We start from the raw sequence: 22,112 nt of genomic DNA, 5'->3' as shown, positions 1-22,112 counted from the left end.
ATTTAAACATAAAATGATTGTCACAAATTGGTAAAAATGTTTCATTTTTGAATTTCTATTGTCCATGAAATATTGTTTCTTGAACATTGAGGTCATCATGAACAGTGGCGGATTTAAGGAAAAAAGCCCAGGCGACATACGATTTAAATGACCCAAGAATTATGAATCGTCTTGAATACTAACTCGTGACTTCCCTCTTAAATTATGGTTAAACTAGATAGGAATTGAAACAAAAAAAAAATATATACATATATTTAAATCGTCCAAACTGAATATATTTCTAAATAACCTTATCAAAATTATTATTAAATTTAAACAAAAAAATTTATATTGTTAAACACATAGTATATTACTAATGTAAATCGGTAATTCAAGTAAAATTGTAAATTGTCATCTGGCTTCAGCAAATATTTTAATAGTTGTACCTATCTAGATTTATTTTACTTGCCACCGATCTTTGATAAAAATATACTGAATTCATTGAAAGTTTTTTCACTTAAAGTGGCACAACGATGTTTTTTTTAATATTTTTTTTAAAGAACTCATTACTCATTCAGCGCTTGCTGTACTAATAGGGAGTGTAAGAAATAATCTAAAAAGACTGCTAAACTTTGGAAAACTGTCTATCAAATGTTTATCAATGATAAATTTTAAGTTATTCAGTGGATTGTTGTTAATAAAATCGTTATTTTAAGAAAAATATAAATCAATAAAACTAATCAACTCATATTTCAGATCAGTTGTAAATAAATCAGTGTATTTCTTAATCAAAATACCAACACTGATATCTAAATCACCTTCTATCAGTTTTTGTACATTTTCAGGCATCAAAAAACCAAAAAATTCTTATTACTGCATATTGTATCGAAAACTTCATTGTTTATGTTTATCAAACGTTTCCAAAGAAGAATCAGTAGCTTTTTCACCAGCCATTTTCTTAATTCGCCGATTTCTCACTATTGGAAAGTCCGCATGATCCAAACCCATTTTTTCCCAATTTGTTTTTGCTTTTGCCATAAAATGATTGTAAGATTTTTCATTTCTAGGATTTTTTAATTTTGTTAATGCTGTTGAAATACAATTTTTATTCATTATCAAATAAATTTATTTTTTTTTGTAGTTGTAGTTGCCCAGAATTGATATATCAAAATAAATTTTATAAATTTTTTAAATTATTAATCGTTTGATATATCAAGCATTGAATGCCACCATAACAAATTAAAAAAAAGTAATCAATTATTTGATAATAGTAATGTCTGAGCAGCCATAATATCATCTCCAGATGCTCCAACTCTTAATATCTCATTTTCTAGGCAGTCTAAAATGCACTCGACATTTTGAATTAAGGCTTTCACAGCTTTAAAACGTGCCACCCCACGAGTTTTACTCAAACTTTTGAACATTTACGATGGGAAATCAATTTAATGATAGTCAAGTAAATTCCAGGATATTCATAATTTTTTAAATTCCCTCGGTGGCCACGCTTAAACCGGACAACGTTTTTACAGTATCGAAAAGAATATTCAAAATCGTGGTCCATTTCTATTTTATTTTAATTTTTTCGTTGAAATGAAAATTAGTGAATTGAAGACTGGGTCTGTGGCCCGAGCGTCTTTATGGGTAGGTGCCCAGGCAGCATATGTCCATTTTTTTCCCGTTAAATCCGCCACTGATCATGAAAACATTTTTTTCGTTTATTTCTTTTATCTTTGTAAACAAATATTTCATGCCCACTAATTTGCTTTGCTTCAAATAATATATTATCGAATCTATTTCTCATATCTTTTACATACATTTCTAAAGATTCATACAATTTCACAACACAAGATAAATCAATATTAATACGTTGTAAATTTTTACTTGTCGCGTTGAATCTTTCTGATATTGGAGTCCACAGAGCAGTCATAAATGAAAATTCGAGCGTGTCAATTTTTTTATACATGGATTCTGCTTCATGTCTTATACCAACTTTCTGATCCAAATTTGAAGTTATAGATTTCAATGAATTTAACACTCCTTTATACCCAATTTTAAAACTCTTACAAACACTGAATCTTGATGACCATCTCGTCGGGCATAAGTTTTTTACAAACATTGAGTTTGGTATATTTTTCAAACTTATTAAAAGTTGTTCCCACCGCCATGTCGATGCAGAAAAGAATACATAGATATTTTGGGCAAGTAAAAAAAAATGTATAACCTTCCTTAGTTACATCAGCAGCATGGCAACCAACCAAATTTAAGGAATGTGCTGACCATGGGCTAAAAATTTCGTTTTTTGATTTTTCTTTGATTCGAGCTTGTAAACCATTATACATACCTGACATATTTCTGACATTGTCGTAGGATTGTCCACGATAATAATTTATGTTGATATTTAATTAAATTAATTTCATTAATATTGCGACTTCCATTTCTTCACTTTTATGTCCAACCGATGGAATAAAACATAAAAATCCTTCTACTGGAGTCCCGTCTAAATTAACGAATCTAATAGCAATTGTTAATTGGTCAAACTTTGTGATATCGGGAGTAGAATTTACGATCAACGAGAAATATTTAGCTGCCATTACTTCATTTATCTTGCGAAGTACAGATTTATTCATAATAATACGCTGAACGGTCACTTACGTGGTAAGCACTAGGCGATATAAATATAAACTATACAATATAATATTACTAATTACTATTATTATTTATTATTTATTACACATATTTTTTAATAAATAATAATTCTTTCTAAAAATTAAAATATTAAATTAGAAAATAATACACTAGAAAACTTCAAAATTTTTGTTTTAACCGTTAAGTAATTGCTGTCCCTAAAAAATTGCCACCAGGAACAACTACCCCCTTTGCCCTCCCCTTAACTCCTTAAACCGGCACTGATGCCTAGTTAGTATTTTAGGTTTTTTTTACAGTATCTCCTTGTATACAATATTTTATTTCTTACTTCAAGCTGCAGTACCTATTATCTATCAGGAAAGTTTACACGCGAACAATTTATATACAATTGTCTATGGGAGAAATAGTCAAAGATGGGCAAGTTAATGAAAATAATTAACTCGAGTTAAGTAAGTTATGAGAACACAAGATTAATAAGTTAATAGTTAAGAGTTCATAAATTTAACTCGATAAGTAAAAAGTTAATAAGGAAGAAACTATGACATTGTACATCAAGAGGCCATCACTCAGTACTGTTTTTATAGCTAAAATTCTTTATACATTCTGAATCCACGGCAAGAACCCAAAGGTCGTCCCCAACCTACAAAATCTAATATGACATCTATTATTTTAGTATTTTCGACAATTTTACTTTACATGATTATTTAATTTTTATATTAATATTTACGTATAAACAAAAAATGTATAACTATCTAGGTAATTTTTAAATCAATTGTGAAAAGCAAGTTATTACAACTGCCAATTAAACTAGTTAACTTAAAAAGTTTAAAAAAAAATGAACTTTGGAAATAGTCATTTCTTTAATCTACTCATGTCACTTTCAAAGACTACTGTATAATTAAATGAAAAACTATTTGTGCGGTCTGAAGCCAGAGGTTTAATAAGACATATTAATAAATTAGAAACAGCATACCTACATGAGTATATTTTAGAGTCATATTTTACATACATTTAACAAAACTAGTATTTTATTAGGTATAATTTGTTGATATTGATATAAGCACAGTAATTTGTTTATACTCGTATAATATGTTGTATATTTAAACCTTAGAGTATATTTTTAATGATTACGAAAATTTAGTAAAAGTTATGTTTAACAATGATTATGACACAAAAATATAAAACGTAAAAAATGTATTGATGAATGTTTGAAAAAATCTATTGAATCTATTGAAAACAGTACCTATCTGGTTTAATCAGGCGCTAGAGGGGTGGTTTTGGGGGTTTTAACCCTACCCCATTGACAATTTTTACTAATAATATACCTAGACCTCAAGCTTGTATTTAGAAAAAAATTCGGGGGTGGGGGTCGGTTCCAAAACATATATATAAGTATATTGTAATTTTATTGAATTAAGATTTTGACTTTTGATATTTGGTTAAAAATAAAACAGAAAATGATTTAATCTTCTTTTATTAAAATATAATAAAATTAAAAAAAACAAATTACTTTGACATCTTGTTACCTTACATTATATAAATGGTCGAGATTTTAAGGGATTGCAATGAGTAGAACCTTTGATACATTTTTCTCAAATTCTAATCACAGTAAGTTTTGTTAAATTATTAAAGTTAAATTGTTAAAGTTATTAAATTATTTTATATTTATAATTTATAACAATTATTTTTTATAATTTTAGCGCTGTCTGATAACTGTTCGTTTCCATTGAACGAGTTGCCAAAAGATTTCTTGTCATCCGTATATAAGTGTTCCAAATATTTTAGTGAATTGCAAATGCAAGTTAAAGAGAATAATATAAAATGGTTTTACCAGAAAACTGAAAATGATATTAAATCATTAACAGAATTACAGTATTGTGTCGCTAAAACATATATCAATAGATTTCAAATAAAACCAATTAACCCTTCTCAGGAAAATGTTGGACTAAATAAACTTAGGGTATGATTTATAATATTTAATTTTTTTTAAGATAACTTTCATTGATATATTACCTATTGTGCATTGTCATTTTGGAGTTAAATCTCAAAATTTCAAAATAAATATTTTATTTATTTTAACGCTGAAACATTTAAAAATTAAATTATGATTAACACAAAATTATTTATTATTGAATAGGCTATTCAGTTCGATCTACCGAAAGTTTCGACAACGAAGACAGATATGAATTGTTCATTTACCGAAAAAATGTGTCAAGTAAAATACCGAGAATTAGACGAAACTAAATTACTTCAAGATCAAGTGAATAGTTATAAGCAAACTCCATGGAAGTATGATAAAGAAGTAGGTATCGTAGTTTACCGCAAAGGTCAGTAGAATTATAAAACTTATATTATATTTGTATATAATATAATTATATAATTTATATAATATTCATATTATTTAAAACTAAATGATAATTTGTTATTTTGTTTTTTTTTTATATAGGATGCCAAAATTGATTTTTTGAGTTTGAATATGCAAATGGGTAAACCTGTTTCTATAATTCGTAACTCAAAGTTTTGTGCCAATGAACTTATTGATTACAACAATCGAGCAAGATCATTGTTTGCTGTTTCAACAGATGACGCTATTAAGCGTAGAGAGTAAGTTTTTAATTTTTCAACCTATGTAAATAAAATTATATTTCACGTTAATAATAAGTATAAATATAATATTAAAATAATATTTTATATATTATTTTTAATATTAATATATAATTTTTTTTTTTATGTGTTACAGATATTTTCGGCTTAAAATTCCAAAACAAGCGATCCATGGTCAATTGATTGTTTGTGATGTAACATCGATTTATACCAATGATTTTTTGAACAATAGTAGAAAACAGCTTGACTCTCTGACTTTAATTTTAGAATCATTGAAAAAACTTAAAATTTCTGACAGTTTTTTGTTAATTGGATATCCATTACTTTCTCAAGTTAATGTTGGTGTTTTCTATGTGCTTGTTAATATGTTCCTTAAGGTATTTATAATTTATGAACTAGAATTTTAAAATTATCTATTCCTATTTTTTCAATGTAATTTGTATTTAATTTTAATTTTCAATTTCTTTCAGACCGGAGTGATCAAACCTGTTGAAATGGGTCATGCTTTTGTGTTTTGTTCAAAACTTAATGGCAAAAGTACAGATGATTTAATGTCCGTTTTGTCAAATGTAAAAGAACATATCAAGGATCTTAATATTACAGAAATTCTTGAAAAGCAAGGCCAATCCTTACTTTCCTTTTTTCCGATCGATAAACTTATGTGTAAGTTTTTATTTTTTATTTTTTATTTTAGATAAAACTAATTTATTGCACATGTTTTATTATTTTAAAGCTATAACTTAAATGTGATTTTATGTTTCAGATGAATCCATTTATAAAGATATTGTTGCTGTTAATTGTTTGGTTATCATCAATGACGTTATATCTGTTAAAAATGCCAAGTCGAGAATCCATGATTCATCTGATAGTTCAGAAACGATTTTATTTTTTTAATTCATAAATATTTCTATTTTCAATTGTAAATCAAAAAATCGTTGAAGTGCTACACCTCTACTCAACCATCAGACTTCTATAAAATACCTAAAATTCTATAAATATATATAAATAATATTCTGATTCAATTTCATCCAAAATTATTGAAATTGTTGATGACTCAAACCATTTTTTCAAATAAAATTTATTGAGGAAATTACTTTGACAGGCAAGAATTGTACTTATACAACAAAATGTTTCTTGGTGAATTATATAATGAAAATTCATAGGAATTTCAAAATCGTTTTTCAACATTTTTTTCTACCACATCTTTATATGAACCACTCATAGTTTTTCCACCATCTGCTGTTACACTTAACAAATTTTTTCCACTCTCGTTTTAAATTGTTTAGTGATTTATCAATATGTACGAACAAATCTTCTCCCATGGTAATCCCTTTTAAATTACAAAGATTGGCAAGTTCTTAATCGTTAAGTTATAAATTGACAATAAATATATATTTTACTTGGTATGTGCATTTTATTGTTGCTTTACAACAAAATTTAATATTATTATGTTTAATATGATTTCTTCATTTATATGTTATAAGCAGGGTTCAGAAGTTTTAGTACTAATAATAAAAAAATATGCATTAAACTTGAAAAATTATAAATTTATTAGAAAAAAAAAATGTAATTTTACAAATTTTAGAGCTCATAGACACAGTTTGGACTGGTTGAATTACTAATAAGATAATATGAATATTTTGATTTATTGTATGCACCTGTAAAGTAACTAAAATTATAATACTGAGTTAATATGTTATATTTTAACATAGAATATTTTTAATTTATTAGATAAAGTTTGTGTTTATAAAATTATTATTTATACTAAAATAATGTGTAATTAAGGATATTTTAATTTTAATAATATTTTGTATTACTGAAGTAAAAATGCAGTGAATAATAATTAAAGCTTTTAATGATAAATGATACTTGTTTATTGAAAAAAAAAATATTTATTAGCAAGTTATATTTTTATTAAATATAATTTTATAGAAATAAATTAAAAAAAGGGTGAAAAAAGCATAATAATTATTGAGCTAGTTTTTTCTCTTCATATGCCATTTAGGCGCTTTGCAGCTTTCAGCAGAGCTATTCAATCTTCTTGATCCTCAGCACCTTCAATACTCATTTCATTCAATGTTGTTGTGGCCTTTCATTGTCTCATTTTTTATTTGACTTGTTAATGAGAACTTGTCTAATAAATTTACCGTCTTTACACCATACATGGCTAACTCACTTAAGTCTTTTCAACATTATAAAATAATTATTTTTGCTAATAATATAGTTATAAATAATGTTATTATGGTTAGTAGAATTAAAATTTAGTTTTTATATTCTGAAATGAGTCATTGATAAATAGAAGATAGAATTATAAGAGAAGTACTAAATTATTATATTAAAATACTGATTAGTGAAATTATGAAATTTATCACAGTAAGTTAAAATATATTTTGAATTTGAAATTTTTTACTATTTATTAAATAATAGTTATTTTAGTGGTACTAATAAAAAATAACAGCTAAAAATTTAAAAATTATTAAAGATATTTGATCTGGAAAATAAAAACTATTCAATTCAAATGAATGATGAAATTATTATCAGTATGGAAATATAATTATAGACATCATCAACAATCATAGAATACATTTTTAATCAGAAAACTATTTATCAATAACTTAAAACAATATTAATAATTATATATATATATTTATACAATAGTTGAGAATAATGTTATTTGTAATTTGTTTTGATAATATAATATTGTTATAATTATCAAAGTAACCAAAATAGTCACAAAAGATTCTAGTATAAAAATATAACTATTTATAATTTGTTCATAAATACTTGTCAATATTTTAAAAGTCTAAGAGTTATTAATTTTAATACGTTAACTGCCACCTACTTTTTTCGTACATTGCCCGGAAGGCCATGTGTACATTTTTGTGTACACGTCATAAATTGCCAAAATTGCTTTCATGTACATTATAATGTACACTGATGGTTTTGAACTCACCATCTCCGTGTACAAAATTCTGATACAGTACTGTTGATTTTAGATAGGAATATGAATCTCGTGGCCCTTTAGACCATTTCTATATTTTTAGCGAACACATAGCAGTACTTGTTACTATTGTAATCTACTTTTAGACATCTGAATTGAATGTATTCTCTAATAAATATTAATAAAAATACAATTATGTATATGATTTTTATTTTACATATTCAACTTTGACATAATATAATTATTAAAAAAAAATTAGAAATATATAATAAAAAATTGAATTTTACGTATTACTTATAACATTATTTTTTTTATAAATGATATCTTTTTAATTTTTACAATGTTCAAAAAAAATTTCCTTTATAGATATAAAATAAAAAATAAATTTGCGTTGTTTACTAAATTACCTATGCCTTTTTTGTTTTGTGGGCTATAAAAAAAAAATACTGTATATTGTATTGATAATATTGTGTAACCTAATAATAATATTAACGAATATTACTATGTCTGGTCTAGGAGGTCACGTGTACATTATTTTGACACAATCTACATTTTGAATTTTCCGTGTGGAAATGTCTTTTTAAAATACTATAAAACATTAAGCTAAATAACAAAAAATTTGTGATAAAAAATTTTCTTTTTAGATTTTGGCAAACATACAAAAAAATGCCTATGTATGAATGGCAATTTTCCCGTGTACAAAATAATGTACACATGGCAGTTAACGTGTTAAACATGAAAAACAACAAATATTTATATTGCAGCAATTATTTTTCTCATATACTTGTTCAAAAATGATTTTAACTATCACTAGCAATAAAAAAATTAATTAAATCAATAAACCTGGAAATAAGATTTAAGGAAGTTTGCAGATTTAGATTATAGATATTTAATTTAAAAAATAATAAAAATAACAATGGTTTCATAAAATAAAATCATAAATAAGTATAATAATATTTAATTAATTTAAAACAAATCCAACATACGCATAGCATAATAATAAATAAAATAATAATCATAATTAAATGGTATAAATCGGATAATTATATTTTCAGTTAGATACTAATTATAAAATAACACAATAAAAAAATTGATATTATTTGCTCTTAATTTAAAAAAAAAAACACTATTTATAAAATTGCTTGATTCAAGTAAATTCATGACGACACCAGTTAAAATATTTCATTACTGTTAAAAAAATAAAAGTATTAAGCCCCAGTTAATATTAATTATATCATAAATGTTTAACAATTAATGTAACTAACAATCACAGTTTAAATGTCAGACTAAGCACCAAACAGAAATATTCAAGAAAAACTAAAAACATTAAAAATAGCCAATAGATTATCACTAACTAAATAGTGAATATAAATAATATAGAAGCTACTGTAAAATATTTCCAACAATATTTCAATGAATGATAGAATAATAATAATAATAATGACATTATTAATAAAAATTAACATACTGTGCAAGTAAATCATGCCAACAGCAGCCAAACAATAAATATTACTGCAATCCATAAAAATAGTTTTGATAAGTAATGATCATCTTGCTGTAGTTGTCCACCAACCGGAACTAAATTTGAATATATTATTAAGATCTGTTAAAATATTTAAATTACAATTATATTTTATTTACCTCCATGAGGACGATCAGAAAAATTAAAGGATGTTAAAAATCCAAAGGGAAATGCTCCTATTCCAAAAGACAAATGAAAACCACCATCTCCAAAATTAAAACCAGGGAAACCCTAAAAAAAAAAAAGTAACAGATTTTATAGAAAAATTAAAAACGTTATAAATAAATGACTTACAGTATTAGCATCAGGTTCAGTTCTCTGACCAGCAGGTCTGGGAGGTACTTTATTTCTGAAAACAAATTATAGTGTATATCAAAGGATAATACAATTTATAAATAATAAAAATAATTAGTTATACATTTCAGTTTTAAATAGCTATACAATAAATTAAATGAAATAACCATATATAACTATTTGAATTACTAAACAGCAAACAAAAACTTTAGGTTAATCTAAGGCTGTTCGATTATCATAAAATATATTTGATTGTCCAAAATATTAAATAATCGAATAAATTTAAATTAATCGAAGATTTTCATCAAGCATTGCTAGAGTGCTCGATTGTTGAAATAACCAAGGACCTATCAATTAATCGATGAATCAATTAAAACAATCAATTAATTGATTTAAATAATCGATTGATCAATTAAAACAAAATATCGATAAAAGTTTAACGATTTAACTGGTTTAAGTATAGCTCTACTCTATTATATTTCCTGCCAGGTGTCCAGGTTTAAGGTTATTAACTTTAAGGTTATAACTCATTTAAGAAAAATCCAAAAATGTATCGTTTGATTCATATTTAATATACTTTTGAAATAATAAGAACTAAGAAGTATAAAAGGTATTCTGTTTGATAATGGATAACAATTTGTCACTGTGTGTGTTGTTTGAGGGTAGTGCAAGCGAGTCACTTGCCCAGGCCGCAGGGCCTCACGTATATTTAATAAAACTACATTGATACCTATAGATAGTGGCAGGCCCACAGGAATTTAAATGGGGAGCTAAGAATATGACATAACTAAGGATCTGTAGTGACATACGTTTCAAGATCTAAAGTGGTGCCAAAACTAAAATTATAATCTTGTGTAGATAGGTTAACAATTTTGATGAAAGTGCTCTAATTTTTAGTTATGACTTATGCTACTATTATAGGAAACGTAATTAAAATTTTAAAGACTAGTAAAACTCATAGCGCTTGTATTAAAATTAAAATAAATCTTTACCTATATATTTAGCAAGTATCATAATATTTAATTATAGACTTATAGTAAGTTATTATATAATAACTGCTAATAAATTCCAGACTGTCTTCATTAATATTCTTGCTTTAATTAATATAAATGTCCCAAAAAAAACCCGTTAAGATCCATATCTACATTAATTTTTATCTCTACCTACAAGTGTAACTATTGTCTTTTTGCACCAGTTAACTAAATGTTAACTTAAGCAGTTTAGCCCTTAGGTAATAAACTTAAAAATTTTGATTTTTTTTTTCATTTCAATGTATAGATTAATTGGTAATGCAATTAATTGATGATTAATACTTTTAAAAATAATAATCGATTAATCGAAACAATCGAACAGCCCTAGGTTAATCAATCATATACTCAAACTAGTTTAAAAGACACAATTTAAGAGTATTATAAATTTATCAAAAAATAATAATCATCAATATGTTATTTATTCAAAGAAAATTCATAGCATGTAGTACTTTATACCTGGGATCTTCTTGTTTGGTATTTCCACGTCCATAAATTGGTATGACTTTATCTTTGCTAATCACAGCTTTACATACTGGACATACTTGACGACTAGATCGAGTTTCTAACCATTGATGCAAGCATGGCCAGCTAAAATTTAAATTGATTTAAATGAATTAGTTATTAAGATATTGATAAGTATTTTTACATTCCAATGATCCTTTATAGATTATTAGATATTTAGACTATTCATTTTTTAGTTTTTAACATAAAAAATGGAAGAGATACTAACTATTAAGACAAAGCAACAAACCAGTTTTTCTTTGTTTTAGTAAGGATACCCTGCTATACAGCATTTACCTGTAATATGAGGTATTTTGGTTGGTTCACTACTTTTTGATAATTATAAATATGATAAGCAGTATTAATAAATTCCACCCATATGTAAACAAACTCTTATTCAGGTTATAGTTTAAATAAAATCGGGGATGTATTTAAATTAAGTATACTAGTTAGTTGGAAAATAATTTTCAGTAACATTCACAACAATAATAATAAAATTACTAATTAAAAATAAGTATGTCAAAAACTAATCAAAGTATATAACTGTGTTTATATATACTAGTAATCTTTTGATATTTAATCTTCTAAATTACTCATAAAGTACAGATCTGTAGTAGGTATACAGTTTTCAACCAATTAATAGACATTTGAAAATAATTCTACAAATTAAAAAAAACTAAATTAAATAGTTTGATTTTGAATTTTTTATATAAATAATGAAATAATTGAACAATAATAGAAGTTGATTAATAATTCATATTTTGAATGAAAAATAATTTTTAAAGAATTAAATAGTAATTGTATAAAATAAAAGTAGTCTTTCCCAGTTTTCCTTAGAAAGGAAGAAAAATTAATTATAATTTTAGCATATTAAATGACATGGACCATAGGCATGTGCAGAATTTTGTGTTGCGTGCAGTATACACTTTTAACCGGCCCAACAGAACAATAAGTAAATAGCAGCCCATTTATTTCTCTCATTAAAAGTATAATAAAAGTGGTAAATAGAAATAATCATATTATATATAATATACTATGATATACTTTTCTAATATAAAATAAAGAATTATAAAAATTAGATAAAATTAAAATAAATAAATAGTTTTATTAGTATTGCTGCCCTGGTTAGAAATTGAACAGTTATATGTATTATGTAAGGCTGTATCTTTATGTATATACATATATATGTTATAATCATTTGTATGTCGGATTTATCTGTTAAAATAAAGTCTATCTATTTTAAATTTCTTGAATTGATAAACAGTATTATCATTTTTTTATTTGAATAACGTTTAATAATTATAATTGATTTTAATTTTAAATTCAATATTTTTAAAATGTTTTCATTCTAAGTATGCTTGTCAAATAAATATCCTAAATCCAAAATTGTCAGGTGCAACAAAAGCACTATTCTCTGCATTCAGTGCACGTCTATGTAAGGACCATATCTGGAGCGTACCTAGGAATTTTTTATGGGAGGGGTCCAAAATTTTTATTTTATCTGTTCTCTTATTATAATCATAGTTTAACTTAATACCAACAAATTACTGTTAATATACTATATTATGGTTTATATATTATAGGTATATTATATAATCTATAAACTTTGTATATTGAAGATAATGTAAAGTTAAAATATACTATATACTATTATTATACTATTTACTATTAAACCGTTGAGTATGTAGAAATTCCAATGGGGTGGGGGCCGGACTCGAAAACCCCCTCTTGGATCATATTAATGCTTAATATAACATGGATGTTTATTATGTGCACATTTAATGAATTTTAATAATTTGCTTACAATAGTCATTTAAACTTAGTTTTAAAGATACTAACCAAAATAAATGGCCACAAACACTGACAACTGCGTCCTTGGCATTATCCAAGCATATGTTACATTCAAACATGTTATTTTGTTCATCTTTGCTTTCATTCTCTTTGTTGTCTGTGTTTTTCCGGGATGAATCCGATTCGCTGCTAGTAGTTGCCATAATGTTCTGTTAGATTCGACAAGAAAAAAAAAAAAAGAAAGAACTAAATACTGAAACAAAACTCTGAACTACAGTTGTTAGTTCAGACCTATTGCACGTCAACATTATCGGTATGGTAATTATTTATGTTTGACGTACTTATATGATATTATCTCCGATTATCTCCCGTTAAAAGTAAACAATAATCCTACACAATACGACATTGGCCACAGCAAATGATGTGTAATAATTTCGTTTTTCTTTTTAGACTTACGACTAGTGACGTATTTTCTCAGTTCGGAACTTATTTTGTTTGGAAAATTCAGTTATCGGTGCGTTTTGTTTTTCAGAACGGCACGGCACTTCAAAAGTCACGAACGGACCGAATGGTGGGAGAAGAAAAAATTAAAAATGTAAAGTAAATGTATTGGATTAGAATGTTCACTACACGCCTTTTTATAGTCGAATGTTGATACGGATTTCGGAACACGGATAATGGCAAGTTGTAGCAGGTAGGTGTGCATGTATATTATCGTGTCTGTTGTAAATAATGCGAATTACATAATTTTTTTCGCTATCTATTCGTGACGATTCGTTATCAGACACTGTTCACCGATGTGTTACGTATGGTCATCGATGCTTGACCGTAATGTACCGGTTTTAAATTTTAAGGTTATGTTGTGGTAATGTTGTGCATTTGGATTTCATCTGAAAATTGTTTACTTATTTTTCATGCATTATGAAATTATATTAGCATTCGCCACTTTTCTGTTAATTATTGTCTTCAATACATTCAACATGTCGTTAGTGTGTGCAAGTAAGGATAATTTTTTATTGATTTTATTCAGTTTATTGAAATGTACTTTCACAATTTACTATAGTATTAGTATTGTATTGTATTATATTATTATTATCATGGTATGAACTTGGTGAAATGATCTCAGCTACTGTCGATTTTTCGAATTTTTTATTCTCAGAACTTCACATTTAAATGACGTATTTCCTATTATATTTTATAATTTACTATTGATATTTATTGGGGGGATTTGGTTTTAGAAGCAAAGAGCCTAAATGGCTCGTAAAAGCTAAAAAAAAAAAAAATTGATATTTATTGTAAACACACTCCTTTATTGTTAAAAAGTTTAATTCGGGTGTTAAAACTTAAATTTATTCTATATAAACAAAAATATAAATGAAGTACTGGTTTTCAATAATTTTTAACTTATATATATATAAAGTAATATATTTTATTACATTTACAGTTTCCAATGAAGTACCAGAGCACCCGGTGGTTTCCCCAGTGTCGGGATCAATTTTTGAAAGACGACTTATTGAAAAATACATCAAAGAAAATAATACTGATCCAATAAGTGGTTTGGAATTGACAGTTGAACAGCTTGTTGATATTAAAAGTAAGCTGGTACTTATTAATGATAAATATTGTTTTACAGTTTTAAAATATGCTATGCATTTATATTATTTGCTCAAAATACTTACTCGCTTACAGATATATTTATAAACTACTTTATTTGTATTCTGTTATCTTTTCATCCAACTTATTATAAAATGTCATTAATTCATAAATGTATACATTACAGATTAGTTGTACAATCTATTTAATTAAGATACATTTATTTTAGTAAGATATGTAATACACTAATGTAAATCACTAATGTATTACAGAAATATTTTGTAATATTTAATATATAAATAATTATCATTTATATTAAGACTTAGTAGTTTTGAACTTGATTTAAGTTCGATTTAGTTAGAAGAATTTGATAATGTAAAACTACTAGAAAATATAATAACTAGTTTTATATAAATATAAATATACATAATATATTGTCATCCGCGGGAATAAATCTCCTGTGTGAAAAATTACTAAAATGAGGTTTTGGTATCACTAAATTCAGAAAAAAATTATCTTCAATATGATTAAAACTCCTGTGTGCTATCTTTCTTCCATTTTAAATGAAATATAAATTAAATAATCTTCCTTATGTGGGGCTAATCATAAACGTTTTTGGAATACCTCCAATGTGAATACTTAAGCTCCTATGTGTATGACGTTTTAGTAAAATGTATAAATATCTCCTATGTAAATAAGAATATGATTGGCAATGGCATTGGAGGTATTGTTGTTTGTATATAGGTTAGTGTCGTGTGGGGATAGATAGATAATAACAGTTTTGTCTCTACTGAATTGTAGTGATTTTTCACATAGGAGATTTATTCCCGCGGACGACGATATAATATACCATTTCTAATGACACCGGTTGTAGTAACATATTGGGTGTAATAACCTTATATTAAAGGTCCTGGGAAAACTCCTATATTGTATGTACTAATGTGTATTGCTTATTATGATATCTATATAATGACTATACGGAAGTTGTGATGGTTACTTTTGGTTATATTGGAAAAATATTTTATCTAAAATGACTTTACTTTATCGAAGGTACTATTACAATATTGATAATACCATTATTACTTCATCGTTGTTTAGTCGTTGGTTTTATTTTACTTCATTTTATTGTCAGTGTACTGATAATCGTCGTGCGGTTAAATGTGTTTTATTTTCGTGTGTTAAATTGTATTGTGAAATTGTAAAATAAGCAAACAAAAGTAATTTACCATCGAAAATAAGGCAAATATCATTTTTTATTTAAAAAGAAGGTGAAAAAAATTCCGATATAGCTAATGAGTTAGGCGTAGGTCACTCTACAATTTCCAACATATGGAAAGTTCGAGACAAAATCGAACATGAGTTTCAAAATGAAAAATTATCAGTTAAGAAACTTAGAAATTGTACACATATAGATTTAGATAATGTTTTATTTCGATGGTTTAAAAATCAAAGAAATCTATGCATTCCAATTAATGGACCAATTCTTTAGCAGAAAGCCAATGAATTAGCTGAAGGCCTTGGTAAGCATAATTTTAATTGTTTGATTGGTTGGTTTCAAAGATTTAGAGCGAGGCATTATATTGTGTTTTTTACAATAAGCGGAGAATCAAATGCGGTCAATACTGAAATAACACAAAATTGGCTCAAAAAAGTATGGCCTAAATTATGAGAAGGATACACAGATGACCAAATTTATAATGCAGATGAGACTGGACTTTTTTACAGAATGCTTCCTAACAGATTTAAAGGAGAAAACTGTTCAGGTGGTAAAATGTCCAATGAATGTCTGACTGTCTTAATTTCAGCAAGTACGACTGGTTAAACAATGAAACTTATCATAATTGGAAAATTCTGTAATCCACGATGTTTCAAACACATCAAAAGTTTTAATATTAAACTTGTATTTTTACCCAGTAATTGTACGTCAGTTCTTCAACCAATAGATCAATGCGTAATAAAATGTATGAAAACTTATTTTCGAAAAAGTTTGGTGCTAAATATGGTCAATAATATTGAAAACAAAATTGAAGCGAATATCAGTGTATTAGATGCTATATTAATGATTTTTAAAGCTTGGGAAAAAGTATCAGATATTACAATTCGAAATTGTTTTCGTCACGCTGGTTTCAATAATGCAATACCACAACAAACTATCCAAGGAAAACAAAAAGAAGACATAAGTTTCCCAAACATAAATGAATATGTTAACTTTGATAATGATGTGCTAACTTGGGTACCATTAAGTAATCAAGAACTTATTTCTACATTGATTAACCAACCTGAAGAACCTGAGGAAGACGACAATACAGATGAAGGTGATAAAGATGAAGAAGCTGATTTATCTATTAACGCAGTGTTCAATGCAGCAGAGATGTTAGTAAATTAAATGGCTCTGAATATCATAAGCTCAAAGATAAATTTTGAAGAACTAGAAAAAAAAAAATAGAGCATGATTTTTATACAATTTTTAAATTCAATCTAAAATAACAGATTTCTTTAAATAATAATTGAATTAATTAAATGTTTTTATCTTTACTTTTTTCTATATTATACATAGCATTAATAAATAATAATAATAATATGTATTGAAGTTACAATTTTTTTTTGTCATTTTGGTTATAATGACAACCGGTTATTATGACCTATTTTCATTGGTCCCTTGTACGTTATTATAAACAGTTTCTACTGTATATATATTTATTTTTTAATGTATATGTATTATTTATTCTTATTTTTTTACATGCTTACACAAATATACTTACATATAGTTTTACGACAGTATATAATTAATACTAAGTTATTGTTAATATATTCATTAAGACATTCAATACTTAGGTGTAAAAACTTATGTTTTGTAATTTCCATTTCATTACTTTCCTTGTTATAAATTTGCATAATATACTAATACAAGAATGTCTTAGTACATGCAAATTTTGATATATGGTTGCCAATTAATTATAAATGTAAAATGCATTGTTTAGTTTGGTTTTTAATCAATCAAAGTTCAGAGTTTAAATTTAGAATATGTTTACATATGTCATTATAAAACCTTGAGAATTGATTAATTTCCATCTAATTATAATTTTAAAATCAATTTTGGTTTAATATTTTTTAATATTTAATTTAATTTTAGGCTCTACTCTTTGAATATTAAATAAAATATATTTTAATAAAAGTATAAGTTACAAAAAAATAATTGTTTTTGATAAAAATATTTTGAAAATAATATTTAAATTTACCTAAGCATTTATTGAAAAGGCATTTTAAATTTCATTATAAGATATCAACAACTGAGCTATTTTATATAAAGTTAAAAGAAATAAAATTAAAAGAGGTAATGGTGGTGGCAGTTATTTCTCACAAGATAGTCTTGGCTGGAAAGAAAAATCTTTGGAAATGGCCAAATAGGCATCTGAGAAATGGATTTGACTGCTTTATTCCACTTAACCACGACTCTCTTTAAAATGACATAATAAATATGTATTAAAATACATTTAGCTAATAATATAAACCATGTTTAAAATATATACCAGTTAGTTGATTGTGCATTATCAAAGTTTGTTTGTTTTTTAATTTAAGTTTTATATTTTATTTATCTGTGACATTTATTGAAAAACAAATAATAATTTTATACTTTTGTTATGACAAAATAATTTTTTGTTAATATTTTTATTTATTAAAATACATGCATAATATATAATTATTCAATAATTATTAATGATTCAGTCTTTGCTTAAGAAATCAAATAAAAAAATCACAATAACTAAAGGGTTTAGTTCATAAAAAAAAAAAAATTGTTTTATATTTAATTAATTATAATAATATTTTTTTACTATTATAATATTAATGATTCAGTTTTTGTAATAACTAATATATTAATTTACTTTCTATTAAAGCTGCTCCTATTGTCAAACCTAAACCTGTAACTGGCACTAGCATACCTGCTATACTTAAAATGCTTCAAGATGAATGGGATGCGGTTATGTTGCATGCATTTACACAAAGACAACAACTTCAAACAGCTAGACAGGAGTTGAGTCATGCTTTGTATCAGCATGATGCTGCATGTCGTGTAATTGGTCGTTTGACCAAGGAAGTAACAGCTGCTCGTGAAGCTTTGGCTACCTTGAAACCTCAAGCTGGGATTTCTGTTAGTGATTCATCTGCAAATGCAGGACCTACTACAATACCACAACCTGTATGATAATAGTTTTTATTTTATTTTTTACTTCTACATTTATTTGAGAAATGAATGATTATTCATTATTTTACTTACAGGCCATTGCTATGGAAGCTGCAGGAGTACCAAATCAACCTACAGAAGAAGCTGGTATAACTGATGAAATAATTAAAAAACTGCAAGAAAAAGCTACAGTTTTAACACAAGAGAGAAAGAAACGAGGACGTACAGTTCCAGAAGACTTAATGGACCAAGAATCATTAAAAGGATTTAAAACATTAGCTTCTCATCCAGTAAGTACTTTAAGTGTTTTGCATGTTGTATAAATATATAAATGGCGATATTTTTTTTAGGGTCTTCATAGTGCGAGTGTACCAGGAATATTATCATTAGATATTCATAGTGAAGATACTAGTAAAATTTTAACTGGAGGAAACGATAAAAATGCTACAGTATTTAACAAAGATACTGAACAAATTATAGCAGTACTAAAGGGTCATACAAAGAAAGTTACGCGAGTTATTTATCATCCAAATGAAGTAATAATAATTTTATTTTTTTAATGATTGTATTGTTATTGAAATAAGTCTTATTAATATAAAATTATTAATGTGTAGGATGTTGTAATAACTGGTTCACCTGATACTACAATTCGTGTATGGAATGTTGGTGGTTCTAATCCATTATCTCAAATAATTAGAGCACATGAAGGTTCAGTAACTGGTGTTTCATTGCATCCTACTGGTGATTATGTTTTATCCACATCCGCTGATCAAAACTGGGCATTTTCTGATATTCGTACTGGAAAGTTGTTGACAAAAGTAAATTTACTTTTAGTTAATTAAAGTCTCATAGAAATGTATTACTTTAAATAAGCCTTCTAGCCTTCTAGATCTATGCAATAATTATTTATGATCTAGATTTTTATGAGTGTTGGAACTAAATTAAAATATGTTTAAATGTAGGTTTCAAGTCAAACTTCAAACAACACTTTAACGACTGGTCAATTCCATCCTGATGGACTCATATTTGGAACTGGTACTTCGGATTCAAATGTTGTAATTTGGGATTTAAAAGAACAATCAAATGTTGCAACTTTCTCTGGTAAAAAAATTAATAAATTATTTATATTTTTTGTGAACCTCATTATTTAGAAGAAATTTACAATCAATTCAGGTTTTATAATCTTTTTATTATTCATTTTTATTTTTCAATAGGACACTCTGGACCAATAACAGCTATATCATTTTCTGAAAATGGTTATTACCTTGCTACTTCTGCTGATGATTGCTGTGTTAAGCTTTGGGATTTGCGTAAATTAAAGAATTTCAAAACTCTTGTTATGGATGATGGATATGAAATTAAGGATTTATGCTTTGACCAAAGTGGAACTTATCTTGGTGTTGCAGGAACTGATGTTCGGTAAGTTAAAATAATAAAAATAAAAATTGTACATTTTTTTCATTTTTATAATATAATATTTTATTTTTAGTGTTTATATGTGTAAGCAATGGCAAGAATTAAAAGTATTCAATGATCACACAGCATTGGCTACTGGTATTAGGTTTGGAAAACACTCTCAATTTATTGCTTCAACTAGTATGGACAGAACTTTAAAACTTTATGGACTCTAAAGAATGCAATGTGTGAAATATGTCACAATTTTAGATTTTAAGAACTGTTTAGATATATATATATTTTTTTTTTTACTGCAATATTGCGTTAATAATTAAACATTGAAAATTAAAAACTTGAAATATGTTTGATTTTATTTTTTTGTTTTAAACTTAATGAATGCGTTTATATATTATAAAGGATAATTTTCAATTTTCATTTTTAGCATACAGACAACTGATTTTACTATAATTCACTCTAATGTTTCAAATGTAATAGATAATATAATTTGATGATTCATTATAATCAATCATAATTCAGTATTTATTGGTTTCTGGTGAGAAATAAGCTGATTTTACTCATTAAAGTTTGAAATGATATTTGAACTATATCTATAAAATTGAAATTTTTAACATCTATATTGGCAGTAAAACTCCTATTTTAAGACTACTACATATTTAATTATAAATATACTTGTACTATAAACATTTATTTTACATTTGATTTTTTTTTTTTACCTTTACAATTCTAATTGTTTAAAATTATTGTTTAATTATATCATCATTATAGTAACTATACATTTTAGTTAATTAAGAAATTGACAATTTAGTTAAAAATCAAAAATTGATTTTTTTTTAAAGACATTCATCAATTTTTACTGATATTATTTCACCGAAGTTATTAATTTTTTTCATAAAAAATACATTTTAAATTTTTAATATAATACCAAATGTATGTTTCATTTTAACATTGCAAATATGCGTTTTATTATGCTTTCTTTTTATTATTTCTGTAATCATATTTTTATAAAATAATATAGTTATAACTAAATATTTAAAGTGAGATATTATAACACTTTCTTAATGTTAAATAAACTACTATATTACAAATATGTGTGATGATTTTCTTGTATACCTTTAACCATGAAATATAATTTAATAAATATAGTATAATATATATTTATTATATTATTTTATTAGTATTTATAAGTATTTTATAAGTAAGTATATTTTTTGACTTAGTAAATTGAAAAACATCATTTGAAAAATGTTGACCATTAAATGTTAATTTGTTGTATTTCCAGTTTTATTTTTAAATGTCAAAATATTCTTTTGTATTCCAATTAATATTCTCAACTCTTTAAATATTAGCATTTATATTTGGTTTGTATAAAATATTATACATAATACATCATTAATATCTTCAATTTATAATTTGTTTTTAATTTTAAATTAACAATATTTCAACTGTTAATGAGTATCACTAAAACAGATTATTTGCTATGGGAGGTGTATTATGGTAAAAATCATGTAATTTATTTAAAACGGGGTATATAGTTATTTATTGATTGATTAAAACAGTATTATGTGTTATCATATTAGCAGAAGATAAACTTTAAAAAAAAACAACTTAATG

The 22,112-nt window shown here is 25.5% G+C and overlaps 3 protein-coding genes across 6 annotated transcripts; 2 read left to right on the top strand and 1 right to left on the bottom strand.

Annotated features, from left to right (window-relative positions):
- Positions 1-4,190: 4,190 nt before the first annotated feature.
- On the top strand, positions 4,191-6,123 carry LOC112693059. Its single transcript, XM_025567949.1, has 7 exons — positions 4,191-4,233; positions 4,326-4,585; positions 4,763-4,927; positions 5,072-5,229; positions 5,366-5,606; positions 5,700-5,892; positions 5,993-6,123. The coding sequence occupies exons 1-7, from the start codon at positions 4,191-4,193 to the stop codon at positions 6,121-6,123; spliced, it is 1,191 nt and encodes a 396-aa protein (XP_025423734.1).
- Positions 6,124-9,260: 3,137 nt separating this feature from the next.
- LOC112693102 (E3 ubiquitin-protein ligase RNF185-like) lies at positions 9,261-13,858 on the bottom strand. 3 transcript variants are annotated; one of them, XM_025568032.1, is made up of 7 exons: positions 13,766-13,858; positions 13,358-13,518; positions 11,474-11,605; positions 9,987-10,041; positions 9,812-9,923; positions 9,639-9,748; positions 9,261-9,358 (listed from the first exon to the last, which is right to left on the bottom strand). In XM_025568032.1, the coding sequence occupies exons 2-6, from the start codon at positions 13,510-13,512 to the stop codon at positions 9,651-9,653; spliced, it is 552 nt and encodes a 183-aa protein (XP_025423817.1). In that variant the 5' UTR covers positions 13,513-13,518; positions 13,766-13,858; the 3' UTR covers positions 9,261-9,358; positions 9,639-9,650. The 3 variants fall into 3 exon arrangements, with proteins under 3 accessions (XP_025423817.1, XP_025423808.1, XP_025423825.1); XM_025568023.1 differs by lacking the exon at positions 13,766-13,858 and adding an exon at positions 13,651-13,743; XM_025568040.1 differs by lacking the exon at positions 13,766-13,858 and having other exon boundaries at positions 13,358-13,644.
- Positions 13,859-13,913: 55 nt separating this feature from the next.
- On the top strand, positions 13,914-20,816 carry LOC112693091 (pre-mRNA-processing factor 19). Of its 2 annotated transcripts, none has more exons than XM_025568011.1 (9): positions 13,914-14,003; positions 14,754-14,903; positions 18,799-19,100; positions 19,181-19,375; positions 19,436-19,621; positions 19,700-19,903; positions 20,048-20,186; positions 20,300-20,504; positions 20,575-20,816. In XM_025568011.1, exons 3-9 carry the CDS (start codon positions 18,858-18,860, stop codon positions 20,714-20,716), a joined length of 1,314 nt encoding a protein of 437 aa, XP_025423796.1. In that variant the 5' UTR covers positions 13,914-14,003; positions 14,754-14,903; positions 18,799-18,857; the 3' UTR covers positions 20,717-20,816. The 2 variants fall into 2 exon arrangements, with proteins under 2 accessions (XP_025423796.1, XP_025423790.1); XM_025568005.1 differs by lacking the exon at positions 13,914-14,003 and adding an exon at positions 14,176-14,308.
- Positions 20,817-22,112: the final 1,296 nt, after the last annotated feature.

This window comes from Sipha flava, unplaced genomic scaffold (assembly GCF_003268045.1).
Source record: "Sipha flava isolate LNK unplaced genomic scaffold, YSA_version1 117_pilon_pilon, whole genome shotgun sequence".
NCBI classification, from domain to species: domain Eukaryota; kingdom Metazoa; phylum Arthropoda; class Insecta; order Hemiptera; family Aphididae; genus Sipha; species Sipha flava.
Note: the sequence above shows the minus strand (reverse complement) of the source record. Positions and strands in the feature narration are given on the sequence as shown.

Bases quoted from the DNA above. Each gene is read 5' to 3' on its own strand.
- LOC112693091 (XM_025568005.1), top strand. From the start codon at position 14,224: ATGCATTATGAAATTATATTAGCATTCGCCACTTTTCTGTTAATTATT. The intron at 19,622-19,699 runs GTAATAATAATT...ATTAATGTGTAG, and splicing joins TTATTTATCATCCAAATGAA to GATGTTGTAATAACTGGTTC. The intron at 19,904-20,047 runs GTAAATTTACTT...GTTTAAATGTAG, and splicing joins CTGGAAAGTTGTTGACAAAA to GTTTCAAGTCAAACTTCAAA.
- LOC112693059 (XM_025567949.1), top strand. From the start codon at position 4,191: ATGAGTAGAACCTTTGATACATTTTTCTCAAATTCTAATCACA. The intron at 4,234-4,325 runs GTAAGTTTTGTT...TTATAATTTTAG, and splicing joins TTTCTCAAATTCTAATCACA to CGCTGTCTGATAACTGTTCG. The intron at 5,893-5,992 runs GTAAGTTTTTAT...TTTATGTTTCAG, and splicing joins TCCGATCGATAAACTTATGT to ATGAATCCATTTATAAAGAT.
- LOC112693102 (XM_025568032.1), bottom strand. From the start codon at position 13,512: ATGGCAACTACTAGCAGCGAATCGGATTCATCCCGGAAAAACACAGAC. The intron at 10,042-11,473 runs GTATAAAGTACT...ATTTGTTTTCAG, and splicing joins ACCAAACAAGAAGATCCCAG to AAATAAAGTACCTCCCAGAC. The intron at 9,924-9,986 runs GTAAGTCATTTA...TTTTTTTTTTAG, and splicing joins CTGAACCTGATGCTAATACT to GGTTTCCCTGGTTTTAATTT.